Genomic DNA, 19,656 nt, shown 5'->3' with positions numbered 1-19,656 from the left:
TGAGTTATAGTCCCACTTTTAAAATCTAATATTTTTGGGATGAGAATACATGCAGGTTTTATAAATGATTTACAAAATAGACACAAGTACGTGAAACTACATTCTATGGTTGAATTATCGAAATCGAATATGCCCCTTTTTATTAAGTCTGGTAATCTAAGAATTAGGGAACAGACACCCTAATTGACGCGAATCCTAAAGATAGATCTATTGGGCCTAACAAACCCCATCCAAAGTACCGGATGCTTTAGTACTTCGAAATTTATATCATATCCGAAGGGTGTCCCGGAATGATGGGGATATTCTTATATATGCATCTTGTTAATGTCGGTTACCAGGTGTTCACCATATGAATGATTTTTATCTCTATGTATGGGATGTGTATTGAAATATGAAATCTTGTGGTCTATTGTTACGATTTGATATATATAGGTTAAACCTATAACTCACCAACATTTTTATTGACGTTTAAAGCATGTTTATTCTCAGGTGAATATTAAGAGCTTCCGCTGTTGCATACTAAAATAAGGACAAGATTTGGAGTCCATGTTTGTATGATATTGTGTAAAAACTGCATTCAAGAAACTGATTTCGATGTAACATATTTGTATTGTAAACCATTATGTAATGGTCGTGTGTAAACAGGATATTTTAGATTATCATTATTTGATAATCTACGTAAAGCTTTTTAAACATTTATTTATGAAATAAAGGTTATGGTTTGTTTTAAAAATGAATGCAGTCTTTGAAAAACGTCTCATATAGAGGTCAAAACTTCGCAACGAAATCAATTAATATGGAACGTTTTTAATCAATAAGAACGGGACATTTCAGTTGGTATCCGAGCGTTAGTCTTAGAGAACCAGAATTTTGCATTAGTGTGTCTTATCGAGTTTGTTAGGATGCATTAGTGAGTCTGGACTTCGACCGTGTTTACTTGAAAAATGATTGCTTAACAAATTTTGTTGGAAACTATATATTTTTAACATGTGAATATTATGTGATATATTAATCTCTTAACGCGTTTGATATTATGTGATAGATGTCTACCTCTAGAACAAGTCCCATTGACTCACCTAATAATAATGAAGAGTCAAATGTAAATTGGAATGATTCGTGGACTGATTCACAAGTTCCCGAAGAGGAACCGGAAGAAGAGTCGGAACCGGAAGAAGAATCGGAACCGGAAGAAGAATCGGAACCGGATGAAGAAATAGAACCGGTGGGGGAAATAATAAAACGGTTAAGTAAAAGAAAATCCTCAACCAACCGACCAAGGTTAATTATGGTCAATGGTGTTTCCGCTAAGGAAGCAAAATATTGGGAGGATTACCAATTCTCCGATGAATCGGATTCTGACGAGAATTCCGATGATGTTATAGAAATTACCCCAACTGAATTTAAAAAGGTAAAAGAAAATAATAAGGGAAAGGGCATAAAAATAGAGAAATCTAATTCCAACCCCGATGAACTTTATATGTATCGTCAACCCCCGAAGTCCTTAAGTTGTAACAATGACCCGGGAACCTCTAAACCACCAGGTTTTTCTAAACCAATGTGGAAAACGACGGCTCGTATTAGGGGAACATCATATATCCCTAGAAACTTGGCAAAACGAATCAAAACCGAAGAAGAAGAAACAAGCGAGTCGGAATAAGGTAGTTGTATTCGTGTGGTGTAATATATGTAATATAGTGTGCTTATGCTTTATGATATATGTAAAAATTGCATGTATTAATAAGTATTTTTTTTATGAATCTAACTCTTGTCTATTTTACAGTATAAAAACACAAAATGGATAGACAACCTAATATTTTAAGAGACCTACCCGGAGACATGATTGATGAAATCTTGTCTAGAGTCGGTCAGAATTATTCGGCACAACTATTTAAGGCGAGATCAGTTTGTAAGACATTCGAAGAACGTTCCAAGAATGCCTTAGTTTATAAAAGGCTTTCGTTCGAAAGATGGGGGATATCACATTGGGAAATCCATAAGTTACGATGTGTTTACTTTGACGCATATATTGCGGGGAACCCAAATTGTATTTTACGCAATGGGTTAAGAAATTATTTTGACTCAATATATCCGAATATTGGACTTCGTGATTTAGAAAAAGCGGCTAACATGCAACATAAAGAAGCATGTTATGCTTACGGATTAGTAATGTTCGCTTCTCACCAAAGTGAGAACAAGAACATCGGCCTACAACTATTAAACAAAACGTTCCCACAAGTGACGGAGTCGGTAATTGGGGTAAGAAATGAGGTTTTTAGATTGTTACGGGACTGTTGGACATTACGTAACCCTCGTCCCTTTGACGACGTTACAACACGCTGTCTTATCAATGGCCATAACGGTTATGTTCCACAAGACCAAGGATGGGAAGTAATCCTAGTAAAACCAGAATGCATGACTTGTTTCTGGACGTATGAATTACGTGTCTTTATTGCCTTTGCTGAACGACTTGTGTACTAGCTAGAATTATCTTCACAACCATCTTGTATCAAATTTATTGTGTGCTATATTTCATGCTATATGTAAAATAAGCGGTATTGTAAGTTTGTAAAATATTGTATAAAAGTTTGAACGCGAAATATTATTATAATCAGTTTTCATATAGAATTGTAGTAGTTGAATTGTATATTAGCTACTAAGTATGAACTTAACGGGTAGGTACTACCCGAATTTAAACTTATAAAACGCTAATATGAAGAAAAAGCTTTTATAAATGAGTTCATATTATGCTACGAAATACTATTAACTACTCTTAATATTCTGTATGATTAACTTGTTCCATTTGACTATTTTGAAGGAAATGGCACCGACTACTCGACACACCGTGAATATGAATGAAGAGGAATTCCGTACTTTTCTAGCTTCAAACATAGTCGCAGTATAGGCTGCGCTACATACCAACAATAACCTTGGATCTAGCAGTACAGGAAATCATGTAGGATGCACCTACAAAGAATTCACTGCCTGCAAACCTTTAGAATTTGATGGAACCGAAGGACCGATCGGATTGAAACGGTGGACCGAGAAGGTCGAATCGGTGTTTGCCATTAGTAAGTGTACTGAAGAGGACAAAGTAAAGTACGCTACGCATACCTTCACAGGTTCTGCGTTAACATGGTGGAATACCTATCTAGAGCAAGTGGGACAAGACGATGCGTACGCACTACCGTGGTCAGCATTCAAGCACTTGATGAACGAGAAGTACCGTCCCAGAACCGAGGTCAATAAGCTCAAGACAGAACTTAGAGGGTTACGAACCCAAGGATTTGATATTACCACGTACGAAAGACGATTCACAGAATTGTGCCTATTATGTCCGGGAGCATTCGAAGATGAGGAAGAGAAGATCGACGCGTTTGTGAAAGGATTACCGGAAAGAATCCAAGAAGATATAAGTTCACACGAGCCCGCCTCCATACAACAGGCATGTAGAATGGATCACAAACTAGTGAACCAGATTGAAGAAAGAATTAAAGAACAGACTGCTGAAGAGGCCAATGTGAAGCAAGTCAAAAGAAAGTGGGAGGAAAACGGTGATAAGAATCACCAATACAACAACAACAGCAATTACAACAATAATCGCAACAATTATCCCAACAATCGCAACATCAATCGCAACTACAACAAATGGCCCAACAACAACAACAACAACAACAACAACAACAACAACAACTACAACAATCATCCCAACAACAATAATAACCGCAACAACAACAACAACAACAACAATCAGAAGTAGCTATGCCAAAGGTGTGAAAAGTATCACTCGGGGTTCTGTACCAAATTTTGCAACAAGTGTAAAAGAAATGGTCATAGCGCGGCAAAGTGTGAGGTCTACGGACCAGGGGTTAATAGAACGAAAGGAACAAATGGTGTCGGAACGAGTAATGGCGGAGCAAGTAGTGTCGGAGCAAGTTATGCCAATGTAGTTTGTTATAAATGTGGAAAACTGGGCCACATTATTAGAAATTGCCCGAATCAGGAGAACACGAATGGACAAGGCCGCGGAAGAGTTTTCAATATTAATGCGGCAGAGGCACAGGAAGACCCGGAGCTTGTTACGGGTACGTTTCTTATTGACAATAAATCTGCTTACGTTTTATTTGATTCTGGTGCGGATAGAAGCTATATGAGTAGAGATTTTTGTGCTAAATTAAGTTGTCCATTGACACCTTTGGATAGTAAATTTTTACTCGAATTAGCAAATGGTAAATTAATTTCAGCTGATAATATATGTCGGAATCGAGAAATTAAACTGGTTAGCGAAACATTTAAGATTGATTTGATACCAGTAGAGTTAGGGAGTTTTGATGTGATAATCGGTATGGACTGGTTGAAAGAAGTGAAAGCAGAGATCGTTTGTTACAAAAATGCAATTCGCATTATACGGGAAAAAGGAAAACCCTTAATGGTATACGGAGAAAAGGGCAACACGAAGCTACATCTTATTAGTAATTTGAAGGCACAAAAACTAATAAGAAAAGGTTGCTATGCTGTTCTAGCACACGTCGAGAAAGTACAAACTGAAGAAAAGAGCATCAATGATGTTCCCGTCGCAAAAGAATTTCCCGATGTATTTCCGAAAGAATTACCGGGATTACCCCCACATCGATCCGTTGAATTTCAAATAGATCTTGTACCAGGAGCTGCACCAATAGCTCATGCTCCTTACAGACTCGCACCCAGCGAGATGAAAGAACTGCAAAGCCAATTACAAGAACTTTTAGAGCGTGGTTTCATTCGACCAAGCACATCACCGTGGGGAGCTCCTGTTTTGTTTGTCAAGAAGAAAGATGGTACATTCAGGTTGTGTATCGACTACCGAGAGTTGAACAAACTTACCATCAAGAACCGCTACCCACTACCGAGAATCGACGACTTATTTGATCAACTACAAGGCTCGTCTGTTTATTCAAAGATTGACTTACGTTCCGGGTATCATCAAATGTGGGTGAAAGAAGATGATATTCCAAAGACTGCTTTCAGAACGCGTTACGGTCATTACGAGTTTATGGTCATGTCGTTTGGTTTAACTAATGCACCAGCTGTGTTCATGGACCTCATGAACCGAGTGTGTGGACCATACCTTGACAAGTTTGTCATTGTTTTCATTGATGACATACTTATTTACTCAAAGAATGACCAAGAACACGGTGAACATTTGAGAAAGGTGTTAGAAGTATTGAGGAAGGAAGAATTGTACGCTAAGTTTTCAAAGTGTGCATTTTGGTTGGAAGAAGTTCAATTCCTCGGTCACATAGTGAACAAAGAAGGTATTAAGGTGGATCCGGCAAAGATAGAAACTGTTGAAAAGTGGGAAACCCCAAAAACTCTGAAACACATACGCCAGTTTTTAGGACTAGCTGGTTACTACAGAAGGTTCATCCAAGACTTTTCCAGAATAGCAAAACCCTTGACTGCATTAACGCATAAAGGGAAGAAATTTGAATGGAATGATGAACAAGAGAAAGCGTTTCAGTTATTGAAGAAAAAGCTAACTACGGCACCTATATTGTCATTGCCTGAAGGGAATGATGATTTTGTGATTTATTGTGACGCATCAAAGCAAGGCCTCGGTTGTGTATTAATGCAACGAACGAAGGTGATTGCTTATGCGTCTAGACAATTGAAGATTCACGGGTAAAATTATACGACGCCTGATTTGGAATTAGGCGCGGTTGTTTTTGCATTAAAGACTTGGAGGCACTACTTATATGGGGTCAAAAGTATTATATATACCGACCACAAAAGTCTTCAACACATATTTAATCAGAAACAACTGAATATGAGGCAGCGTAGGTGGATTGAATTGTTGAATGATTACGACTTTGAGATTCGTTACCACCCGGGGAAGGCAAATGTGGTAGCCGATGCCTTGAGCAGGAAGGACAGAGAACCCATTCGAGTAAAATCTATGAATATAGTGATTCATAATAACCTTACTACTCAAATAAAGGAGGCGCAACAAGGAGTTTTAAAAGAAGGAAATTTAAAGGATGAAATACCCAAAGGATCGGAGCAGCATCTTAATATTCGGGAAGACGGAACCCGGTATAGGGCTGAAAGGATTTGGGTACCAAAATTTGGAGATATGAGAGAAATGGTACTTAGAGAAGCTCATAAAACCAGATACTCAATACATCCTGGAACGGGGAAGATGTACAAGGATCTCAAGAAACATTTTTGGTGGCCGGGTATGAAAGCCGATGTTGCTAAATACGTAGGAGAATGTTTGACGTGTTCTAAGGTCAAAGCTGAGCATCAGAAACCATCAGGTCTACTTCAACAACCCGAAATCCCAGAATGGAAATGGGAAAACATTACCATGGATTTCATCACTAAATTGCCAAGGACTGCAAGTGGTTTTGATACTATTTGGGTAATAGTTGATCATCTCACTAAATCAGCACACTTCCTGCCAATAAGAGAAGATGACAAGATGGAGAAGTTAGCACGACTGTATTTGAAGGAAGTCGTCTCCAGACATGGAATACCAATCTCTATTATCTCTGATAGGGATGGCAGATTTATTTCAAGATTCTGGCAGACATTACAGCAAGCATTAGGAACTCGTCTAGACATGAGTACTGCCTATCATCCACAAACTGATGGGTAGAGCAAAAGGACGATACAAACGCTTGAAGACATGCTACGAGCATGTGTTATTGATTTCGGAAACAGTTGGGATCGACATCTACCGTTAGCAGAATTTTCCTACAACAACAGCTACCATTCAAGCATTGAGATGGCACCGTTTGAAGCACTTTATGGTAGAAAGTGCAGGTCTCCGATTTATTGGAGTGAAGTGGGGGATAGACAGATTACGGGTCCGGAGATTATACAAGAAACTACTGAGAAGATCATCCAAATTCAACAACGGTTGAAAACCGCCCAAAGTTGACAAAAGAGCTACGCTGACATCAAAAGAAAAGATATAGAATTTGAAATTGGAGAGATGGTCATGCTTAAAGTTGCACCTTGGAAAGGCGTTGTTCGATTTGGTAAATGAGGGAAATTAAATCCAATGTATATTGGACCATTCAAGATTATTGATCGTGTCGGACCAGTAGCTTACCGACTTGAGTTACCTCAACAACTCGCGGCTGTACATAACACTTTCCACGTCTCGAATTTGAAGAAATGTTTTGCTAAAGAAGATTTCACTATTCCGTTAGATGAAATCCAAATCAATGAAAAACTCCAATTCATCGAAGAACCCGTCGAAATAATGGATCGTGAGGTTAAAAGACTTAAGCAAAACAAGATACCAATTGTTAAGGTTCGATGGAATGCTCGTAGAGGACCCGAGTTCACCTGGGAGTGTGAAGATCAGATGAAGAAGAAATACCCGCATCTATTTCTAGAAGATTCGTCAACACCTTCAACAGCTTAAAATTTCGGGACGAAATTTATTTAACGGGTAGGTACTGTAGTGACCCGAACTTTTCCATGTTTATATATATTAATTGAGATTGATATTTACATGATTAAATGTTTCCAACATGTTAAGCAATCAAACTTGTTAAGACTTGATTAATTGAAATATGTTTCATATAGACAATTGACCACCCAAGTTGACCGGCGATTCACGAACGTTAAAACTTGTAAAAACGACATGATGATATATATATGGATATACATATGGTTAACATGAGATTATGATAAGTAAGTATCTCCATAAGTATATTAACAATGAGTTATATACATATAAACAAGACTACTAACTTAAGGATTTCGAAACGAGACATATATGTAACGATTATCGTTGTAACGACATTTAAATGTATATATATCATATTAAGATATATTAATATATCATAATATCATGATAATATAATAATTTAACATCTAATTAGATATAATAAACAATGGGTTAACAACATTAATTGAGATCGTTAACTTAAAGGTTTCAAAACAACACTTACATGTAACGACTAACGATGACTTAATGACTCAGTTAAAATGTATATACATGTAGTGTATTTAGATGTATTAAAATACTTTTGGAAGACTTAAAGACATATATCAAAACACTCATACTTAACAAAAATGGTTACAGTTACTTTCCCATTCTTTTCTTTCATCAAGAATTCTAGTCGTATTCTTACCCGTATTATACACAGCTTCAAAACGTACTTACTATGGGTATATACCAATAGGAACTAGCATGGGATTCCACTCTTTATTATGTCATGTATGACTAATCAATTTTAACTTCTACCATGAGCTAGTCAACTAACTAGAACTCCTTTTAACCCCACTCACCACTCACCAATTACCACTCATCATTCACTCCATTTCACTTCCAATTCTATTTCTAATTCTCTCTCAACACCCACACACTTTTATGAACGTATTATTCCAGTATTTAATCATCATCTTCATCAAAAATCACTTCAAGAATCAAGCTATAATCATCATAGGAAGAACACTTCAAGAACACTTCAAAAATCCCTTCAAGTTTACTAATTTAATTCCAAGCTTTCTAATCCATTCCAAGTAATCATCTAAGATCAAGAAACCTTTGTTATATACAGTAGGTTATCTTTCTTATTCAAGGTAATATTCATATTCAAACTTTGATTCAATTTCTATAACTATAAACTATCTTAATTCGAGTAAAAATCTTACTTGAACTTGTTTTTGTGTCATGATCCTACTTCAAGAACTTTCAAGCCATCCAAGATCCTTTGAAGGTAGATCATTTCTTGTCACTTCTAGTAGGTTTACCTACTAAACTTGAGGTAGTAATGATGGTTTAAACTCTTAATCACTAGAACATAGTTTAGTTAATTCTAAACTTGTTCGCAAACAAAAGTTAATCCTTCTAACTTGACTTTTAAAATCAACTAAACACATGTTCTATATCTATATGATATGCTAACTTAAAGATTTAAAACCTGGAAACACGAAAAACACCGTAAAACCGGATTTACGCCGTCGTAGTAACACCGCGGGCTGTTTTGGGTTAGTTAATTAAAAACTATGATAAACTTTGATTTAAAAGTTGTTATTCTGAGAAAATGATTTTTATTATGAACATGAAACTATATCCAAAAATTATGGTTAAACTCAAAGTGGAAGTATGTTTTCTAAAATGGTCATCTAGACGTCGTTCTTTAGACTGAAATGACTACCTTTACAAAAATGACTTGTAACTTATTTTTCCGACTATAAACCTATACTTTTTCTGTTTAGATTCATAAAATAGAGTTCAATATGAAACCATAGCAATTTGATTCACTCAAAACGGATTTAAAATGAAGAAGTTATGGGTAAAACAAGTTTGTATAATTTTTCTCATTTTAGCTACGTGAAAATTGGTAACAAATCTATTCCAACCATAACTTAATCAACTTGTATTGTATATTATGTAATCTTGAGATACCATAGACACGTATACAATATTTCGACCTATCATGTCGACACATCTATATATATTTCGGAACAACCATAGACACTCTATATGTGAATGTTGGAGTTAGCTATACTGGGTTGAGGTTGATTCCAAAATATATATAGTTTGAGTTGTGATCAATACTGAGATACGTATACACTGGGTCGTGGATTGATTCAAGATAATATTTATCGATTTATTTCTGTACATCTAACTGTGGACAACTAGTTGTAGGTTACTAACGAGGACATCTGACTTAATAAACTTAAAACATCAAAATATATTAAAAGTGTTGTAAATATATTTTGAACATACTTTGATATATATGTATATATTGTTATGGGTTCGTGAATCAACCAGTGGCCAAGTCTTACTTCCCGACGAAGTAAAAATCTGTGAAAGTGAGTTATAGTCCCACTTTTAAAATCTAATATTTTTGGGATGAGAATACATGCAGGTTTTATAAATGATTTACAAAATAGACACAAGTACTTGAAACTACATTCTATGGTTGAATTATCGAAATCGAATATGCCCCTTTTTATTAAGTCTGGTAATCTAAGAATTAGGGAATAGACACCCTAATTGACGCGAATCCTAAAGATAGATCTATTGGGCCTAACAAACCCCATCCAAAGTACCGGATGCTTTAGTACTTCGAAATTTATATCATATCCGAAGGGTGTCCCGAAATGATGGGGATATTCTTATATATGCATCTTGTTAATGTCGGTTACCAGGTGTTCACCATATGAATGATTTTTATCTCTATGTATGGGATGTGTATTGAAATATGAAATCTTGTGGTCTATTGTTACGATTTGATATATATAGGTTAAACCTATAACTCACCAACATTTTTGTTGACGTTTAAAGCATGTTTATTCTCAGGTGAATATTAAGAGCTTCCGCTGTTGCATACTAAAATAAGGACAAGATTTGGAGTCCATGTTTGTATGATATTGTGTAAAAACTGCATTCAAGAAACTGATTTCGATGTAACATATTTGTATTGTAAACCATTATGTAATGGTCGTGTGTAAACAGGATATTTTAGATTATCATTATTTGATAATCTACGTAAAGCTTTTTAAACCTTTATTTATGAAATAAAGGTTATGGTTTGTTTTAAAAATGAATGCAGTCTTTGAAAAACGTCTCATATAGAGGTCAAAACCTCGCAACGAAATCAATTAATATGGAACGTTTTTAATCAATAAGAACGGGACATTTCAGTTCGGGCAATTTCTAATAATGTGGCCTGGTTTTCCACATTTATAACAAACTACATTGGCATAACTTGCTCTGACACTACTTGCTCCGCCATTACTCGTTCCGACACCATTTGTTCCTTTCGTTCTATTAACCCCTGGTCCGTAGACCTCACACTTCGCCGCGCTATGACCATTTCTTTTACACTTGTTGCAAAATTTGGTGCAGAACCCCGAGTGATATTTTTCACACCTTTGGCATAGCTGCTTCTGATTGTTGTTGTTGTTGTTGCAGTTATTATTGTTGTTGGGATGATTGTTGTAGTTGTAGTTGTAGTTGTTGTTGTTGTTGTTGTTGTTGTTGTTGTTGTTGTTGTTGGGCCGTTTGTTGTAGTTGCGATTGATGTTGCGATTGTTGGGATAATTGTTGCGATTATTGTTGTAATTGCTGTTGTTGTTGTATTGGTGATTCTTATCACCGTTTTCCTCCCACTTTCTTTTGACTTGCTTCACATTGGCCTCTTCAGCAGTCTGTTCTTTAATTCTTTCTTCAATCTGGTTCACTAGTTTGTGAGCCATTCTACATGCCTGTTGTATGGAGGCGGGCTCGTGTGAACTTATATCTTCTTGGATTCTTTCCGGTAATCCTTTCACAAACGCGTCGATCTTCTCTTCCTCATCTTCGAATGCTCCCGGACATAATAGGCACAATTCTGTGAATCGTCTTTCGTACGTGGTAATATCAAATCCTTGGGTTCGTAACCCTCTAAGTTCTGTCTTGAGCTTATTGACCTCGGTTCTGGGATGGTACTTCTCGTTCATCAAGTGCTTGAATGCTGACCATGGTAGTGCGTACGCATCGTCTTGTCCCACTTGCTCTAGATAGGTATTCCACCATGTTAACGCAGAACCTGTGAAGGTATGCGTAGCGTACTTCACTTTGTCCTCTTCAGTACACTTACTTATGGCAAACACCGATTCGACCTTCTCGGTCCACCGTTTCAATCCGATCGGTCCTTCGGTTCCATTAAATTCCAAAGGTTTGCAGGCAGTGAATTCTTTGTAGGTGCATCCTACACGATTTCCTGTACTGCTAGATCCAAGGTTATTGTTGGTATGTAGCGCAGCCTGTACTGCGGCTATGTTTGAAGTTAGAAAAGTACGGAATTCCTCTTCATTCATATTCACGGTGTGTCGAGTAGTCGGTGCCATTTCCTTCAAAATACTCAAATGGAACAAGTTAATCATACAGAATATTAAGAGTAGTTAATAGTATTTCGTAGCATAATATGAACTCATTTATAAAAGCTTTTTCTTCATATTAGCGTTTTATAAGTTTAAATTCGGGTAGTACCTACCCGTTAAGTTCATACTTAGTAGCTAATATACAATTCAACTACTACAATTCTATATGAAAAACTGATTATAATAATATTTCGCGTTCAAACTTTTACACAATATTTTACAAACTTACAATACCGCTTATTTTACATATAGCATGAAATATAGCACACAATAAATTTGATACAAGATGGTTGTGAAGATAATTCTAGCTAGTACACAAGTCGTTCAGCAAAGGCACTAAAGACACGTAATTCATACGTCCAGAAACAAGTCATGCATTCTGGTTTTACTAGGATTACTTCCCATCCTTGGTCTTGTGGAACATAACCGTTATGGCCGTTGATAAGACAACGTGTTGTAACGTCGTCAATGGGACGAGGGTTACGTAATGTCCAACAGTCCCGTAACAATCTAAAAACCTCATTTCTTACCCCAATTACCGACTCCGTCACTTGTGGGAACGTTTTGTTTAATAGTTGTAGGCCGATGTTCTTGTTCTCACTTTGGTGAGAAGCGAACATTACTAATCCGTAAGCATAACATGCTTCTTTATGTTGCATGTTAGCCGCTTTTTCTAAATCACGAAGTCCAATATTCGGATATATTGAGTCAAAATAATTTCTTAACCCATTGCGTAAAATAACATTTGGGTTCCCCGCAATATATGCGTCAAAGTAAACACATCGTAACTTATGGATTTCCCAATGTGATATCCCCCATCTTTCAAACGAAAGCCTTTTATAAATCAAGGCATTCTTGGAACGTTCTTCGAATGTCTTACAAACTGATCTCGCCTTAAATAGTTGTGCCGAAGAATTCTGACCGACTCTAGACAAGATTTCATCAACCATGTCTCCGGGTAGGTCTCTTAAAATATTGGGTTGTCTATCCATTTTGTGTTTTTATACTGTAAAATAGAACAAGAGTTAGATTCATAAAAAAAATACTTATGAATACAAGCAATTTTTACATATATCATAAAGCATAAGCACACTATATTACATATATTACACCACACGAATACAACTATCTTATTCCGACTCGCTTGTTTCTTCTTCTTCGGTTTTGGTTCGTTTTACCAAGTTTCTAGGGATATATGATGTTCCCCTAATATGAGCCGTCGTTTTCCACATTGGTTTAGAAAAACCTGGTGGTTTAGAGGTTCCCGGGTCATTGTTACAACTTAAGGACTTCGGGGGTTGACGATACATATAAAGTTCATTGGGGTTGGAATTAGATTTCTCTATTTTTATGCCCTTTCCCTTATTATTTTCTTTTGCCTTTTTAAATTCAGTTGGGGTAATTTCTATAACATCATCAGAATTCTCGTCGGAATCCGATTCATCGGAGAATTGGTAATCCTCCCAATATTTTGCTTCCTTGGCGGAAACACCATTAACCATAATTAACCTTGGTCGGTTGGTTGAGAATTTTCTTTTACTTAACTGTTTTATTATTTCCCCCACCGGTTCTATTTCTTCATCCGGTTCCGATTCTTCTTCCGGTTCCGATTCTTCTTCCGGTTCCGACTCTTCTTCCGGTTCCTCTTCGGGAACTTGTGAATCAGTCCACGAATCATTCCAATTTATATTTGACTCTTCATTATTATTAGGTGAGTCAATGGGACTTGTTCTAGAGGTAGACATCTATCACATAATATCAAACGCGTTAAGAGATTAATATATCACATAATATTCACATGTTAAAAATATATAGTTTCCAACAAAATTTGTTAAGCAATCATTTTTCAAGTAAACACGGTCGAAGTCCAGACTCACTAATGCATCCTAACAAACTCGATAAGACACACTAATGCAAAATTCTGGTTCTCTAAGACCAACGCTCGGATACCAACTGAAATGTCCCGTTCTTATTGATTAAAAACGTTCCATATTAATTGATTTCGTTGCGAGGTTTTGACCTCTATATGAGACGTTTTTCAAAGACTGCATTCATTTTTAAAACAAACCATAACCTTTATTTCATAAATAAAGGTTTAAAAAGCTTTACGTAGATTATCAAATAATGATAATCTAAAATATCCTGTTTACACACGACCATTACATAATGGTTTACAATACAAATATGTTACATCGAAATCAGTTTCTTGAATGCAGTTTTTACACAGTATCATACAAACATGGACTCCAAATCTTGTCCTTATTTTAGTATGCAACAGCGGAAGCTCTTAGTATTCACCTGAGAATAAACATGCTTTGAACGTCAACAAAAATGTTGGTGAGTTATAGGTTTAACCTATATATATCAAATTGTAACAATAGACCACAAGATTTCATATTTCAATATACATCCCATACATAGAGATAAAAATCATTCATATGGTGAACACCTGGTAACCGACATTAACAAGATGCATATATAAGAATATCCCCATCATTCTGGGACACCCTTCGGATATGATATAAATTTCGAAGTACTAAAGCATCCGATACTTTGGATGGGGTTTGTTAGGCCCAATAGATCTATCTTTAGGATTCGCGTCAATTAGGGTGTCTGTTCCCTAATTCTTAGATTACCAGACTTAATAAAAAGGGGCATATTCGATTTCGATAATTCAACCATAGAATGTAGTTTCACGTACTTGTGTCTATTTTGTAAATCATTTATAAAACCTGCATGTATTCTCATCCCAAAAATATTAGATTTTAAAAGTGGGACTATAACTCACTTTCACATATTTTTACTTCGTCGGGAAGTAAGACTTGGCCACTGGTTGATTCACGAACCTATAACAATATATACATATATATCAAAGTATGTTCAAAATATATTTACAACACTTTTAATATATTTTGATGTTTTAAGTTTATTAAGTCAGCTGTCCTCGTTAGTAACCTACAACTAGTTGTCCACAGTTAGATGTACAGAAATAAATCGATAAATATTATCTTGAATCAATCCACGACCCAGTGTATACGTATCTCAGTATTGATCACAACTCAAACTATATATATTTTGGAATCAACCTCAACCCTGTATAGCTAACTCCAACATTCACATATAGAGTGTCTATGGTTGTTCCGAAATATATATAGATGTGTCGACATGATAGGTCGAAACATTGTATACGTTTCTATGGTATCTCAAGATTACATAATATACAATACAAGTTGATTAAGTTATGGTTGGAATAGATTTGTTACCAATTTTCACGTAGCTAAAATGAGAAAAATTATCCAATCTTGTTTTACCCATAACTTCTTCATTTTAAATCCGTTTTGAGTGAATCAAATTGCTATGGTTTCATATTGAACTCTATTTTATGAATCTAAACAGAAAAAGTATAGGTTTATAGTCGAAAAAATAAGTTACAAGTCGTTTTTGTAAAGGTAGTCATTTCAGTCGAAAGAACGACGTCTAGATGACCATTTTAGAAAACATACTTCCACTTTGAGTTTAACCATAATTTTTGGATATAGTTTCATGTTCATAATAAAAATTATTTTCTCAGAATAACAACTTTTAAATCAAAGTTTATCATAGTTTTTAATTAACTAACCCAAAACAGCCCGCGGTGTTACTACGACGGCGTAAATCCGGTTTTACGGTGTTTTTCGTGTTTCCAGATTTTAAATCATTAAGTTAGCATATCATATAGATATAGAACATGTGTTTAGTTAATTTTAAAAGTCAAGTTAGAAGGATTAACTTTTGTTTGCGAACAAGTTTAGAATTAACTAAACTATGTTCTAGTGATTACGAGTTTAAACATTCGAATAAGATAGTTTTATATATATGAATCGAATGATGTTATGAACATCATTACTACCTCAAGTTTAGTAGGTAAACCTACTAAAAGTGACAAGAAATGATCTAGCTTCAAAGGATCTTGGATGGCTTGAAAGTTCTTGAAGTAGGATCATGACACAAAAACAAGTTCAAGTAAGATTTTTACTCGAAATAAGATAGTTTATAGTTATAGAAATTGAATCAAAGTTTGAATATGAATATTACCTTGAATAAGAAAGATAACCTACTGTATATAACAAAGGTTTCTTGATCTTAGATGATTACTTGGAATGGATTAGAAAGCTTGGAAGTAAATTAGTAAACTTGAAGGGATTTTTGAAGTGTTCTTGAAGTGTTCTTCCTATGATGATTATAACTTGATTCTTGAAGTGATTTTTGATGAAGATGATGATTAACTACTGGAAAAATACATTCATAATAGTGTGTGTGTGTTGAGAGAGAATTAGAAAGAGAATTGGAAGTGAAATGGAGTGAATGATGAGTGGTAATTGGTGAGTGGTGAGTGGGGTTAAAAGGAGTTCTAGTTAGTTGACTAGCTCATGGTAGAAGTTAAAATTGATTAGTCATACATGACATAATCAAGAGTGGAATCCCATGCTAGTTCCTATTGGTATATACCCATAGTAAGTACGTTTTGAAGCTGTGTATAATACGGGTAAGAATACGACTAGAATTCTTGATGAAAGAAAAGAATGGGAAAGTAACTGTAACCATTTTCGTTAAGTATGAGTGTTTTGATATATGTCTTGAAGTCTTACAAAAGTATTTTAATACATCTAAATACACTACATGTATATACATTTTAATTGAGTCGTTAAGTCATCGTTAGTCGTTACATGTAAGTGTTGTTTTGAAACCTTTAAGTTAACGATCTCAATTAATATTGTTAACCCATTGTTTATTATATCTAATGAGATGTTAAATTATTATATTATCATGATATTATGGTATATTAATATATCTTAATATGATATATATACATTTAAATGTCGTTACAATGATAATCGTTACATATATGTCTCGTTTCGAAATCCTTAAGTTAGTAGTCTTGTTTATATGTATATAACTCATTGTTAATATACTTATGGAGATACTTACTTATCATAATCTCATGTTAACCATATGTATATCTATATATATATCGTCATGTCGTTTTTACAAGTTTTAACGTTCTTGAATCGCCGGTCAACTTGGGTGGTCAATTGTCTATATGAAACATATTTCAATTAATCAAGTCTTAACAAGTTTGATTGCTTAACATGTTGGAAACATTTAATCATGTAAATATCAATCTCAATTAATATATATAAACATGGAAAAGTTCGGGTCACTACAGTTTGGGCATGTGAGAAGACGGCCTCCTACTGCCCCTGTTAGGAGGGTCGAGACACTTACGGTTGAGGGCGTACGAAGAAGGGGTAGACCTACGCGTAGGTGGGAAGATAGGATAAAGATAGACTTGAAGGAGCTCTTATTGATCAAGGACATGACCTCTGATAGGGTTGCGTGGAGGACTAGAATTAGAATAGATGAGTAGGTTGTTTGGTTTTGTTTGTGTGTTTGTGGTTTTGTGGGTCTGTGTGGGTGTCTTCTTTCACTATGTTCTTTGCTCTTTGCTGGTTTGTTTTTTTTTTTGTATGCTTTTTTTGTTGTGCGACCTTTTTTTTTTTTTTTCCCCTAGACCCATGCATAGATGGTGTAAGTGTGGTCATGTGGGTTTCAATGTGTATGTATGGATGTTCGTGTTTGTATGTATGTATTTAAGTTTGTGCGCAGGTTTATGTATGTTTGTTTGTATGTACGCTTGTTTTGCATTTCTGCTTGCCTATGATTGTATTTATGTATTTATGTACGTTTGTATGTTTATATGTATGTATTGTTATATGTTTGGTTGTATGTATATTCGTATGTTTGTATGTATATCCGTATGTTGGTATGTATATTCGTATGTTTGTATGTTTTATATCTATGTATGCGTATGTAGGTTTTCCCGTATCTATGCGTGTAGGTGGATATCTATAAATGTACGTTTGTATGTTTATGTAGGTTTGAGTAGATACGGTTTTATGTATGTTTGTATGTTTATTTTTATAGACTGGCTTGCTATGATGTGATTTTATCTGTTTGTGGACATATATGTTTATTTCTCATTTAGTGCAGCTTTACTTTATTCGTCATGTGCTCCGCAGTACACTCTAAGGTACGTTTTTTTTTTATACGGCGCTGTTTCGGGAGCCATCAGCAAGCGTCTACTTATTGGCGACTTGACTGTCGCTTAGAGCCTAAATCGAATTCCAGGCAACATTTTAAAACCCATGGAAATTTGTCCCACCATTTTCATGGCGTTGGCATTTTATTTTATTTTTTTTTTTTTGGCCGGAGGTCCGTTGCAAGCAATCTCTTTATCCGTCGAACATAGAGAGGAAGGACTTTCTCTACTCTTGTGAGTGTTTCACTCGGGGTGGTGAAATGACTTCTCTTTGTCCTAGGGTAGAGGAAGGATTGTCTACGTCTCACCTCCCCCATACCCTACAAGTGTGGGATTGGGTATTGTTGTTGTTGTTGTTGTTGTATTTACGTATACGCTTTACATCTTATGTTTACATTTTACATTTTTTATTTTAGTTTTTCTTTTAACATTTTACCTATATATTTTAATTTTTTAATAAATTTTTAAGATACCACGGGCAAAAAGTGATAAAAACCCATACTATGATTAATTATATCTTCTCCTTTCCCATCAAAACCCCCCTAATACGTGTTGGTTTAGTGTACACGTCATAACACAAATCTATAATATCGCTTATATACAGGCCTATGGGGTCACACACTTTAGCATTTAGACCAATTATTATATATTGTTGATATATAATCTATAGTTTTAAGAAAGCATAATTTAATTTAATTAAATATGATTTAATTATAATTTAATTTAATAATAAAATATAAATAAACTTTATGACCCGTGAACTAAATTATTTGTTGTTTTCTTTCTAAAGTTTTTGGAATAGAATATAAATAAACTTTATGGCCCGTGAACTAAAATAATTGTTGTTTTCTTTCTAAAGTTTTTGGTCCGTGATCAAATACAAAAAGATATGGCACATATATACTAATATATATATGTGATGAAAGGTTAACTCATGATGGGTCATTGACACTGCATCACAAAAGAAACTAAAATATTATTTACTCTTCATCGGTAGTCTAACACATATGTGCTATTGTTAAAAAGTCTAAATAATCGATTGTTGTTTGATTATTTAAATAAGATATACAAAGGATGTGGTTTTGATGAATTGGTCAGAATAAACATAGGAAACCATGGAGATTCCTTTTTCTTGTGATTATGCTTTTCAATAGGTGAAATTAATATATGATATTATTTTCGCGTTATAACGGACTAGCATCCGATTGGTGTTGTTCGACGTGTTGTGTGGATCAACCATAGAGATATTCATACACTTTTAATATATGTTTCATCCTAGACAAAGAGAGTTCTTTCTACTGTTCTTGCATCGCTCGCTAAAGGTATATCTAAACTCCTCTTTTGAATTTATTACTTGACAATTATTAGTAGTGTAATTGGATCTTGTTGGGGTCGTTAATCGTGTGAATGTTTTACTTGAAAGTTTATTATAATAAAATAAATGATGTTTATTTTAAAGTTAATAAAAGATGTTTATTTTTCATGTTCCGCTGCGTTTATAAAATTTAAAAGTACACGCGGTTTTCCATCAATACGATCATCCGTCTCTCTTATTTTATGTAAGTTTTTCTCTTCTCTCTGTTTCTTATTTATTAATTTGCTTCAATTCATCTCACTCGTTGATAGATATATACTCAAGTACTAGCTTAATTATTTATATATGTATACAGATCGATCGATATATATACGATGCTGATGATGATGAA

General features: G+C 35.0%; 1 protein-coding gene across 1 annotated transcript in view; it reads left to right on the top strand.

Moving 5' to 3' along the window:
* The window catches only part of LOC139863487 (uncharacterized), a 28,962-nt gene extending 11,107 nt beyond the window's left edge, over positions 1-17,855 (top strand). The window contains exon 2 of the mRNA XM_071852116.1: positions 17,788-17,855. Coding sequence (XP_071708217.1) covers positions 17,788-17,855 — 68 coding nt within the window. The remainder of the gene's footprint in view (positions 1-17,787) is intronic.
* Positions 17,856-19,656: the final 1,801 nt, after the last annotated feature.

Source organism: Rutidosis leptorrhynchoides, chromosome 8, assembly GCF_046630445.1.
Source record: "Rutidosis leptorrhynchoides isolate AG116_Rl617_1_P2 chromosome 8, CSIRO_AGI_Rlap_v1, whole genome shotgun sequence".
In the NCBI taxonomy this organism is placed as follows: Eukaryota; Viridiplantae; Streptophyta; class Magnoliopsida; order Asterales; family Asteraceae; genus Rutidosis; species Rutidosis leptorrhynchoides.
The sequence above is the reverse complement of the archived record's forward strand: the minus strand, read 5'-3'. Positions and strand labels throughout refer to the sequence as shown.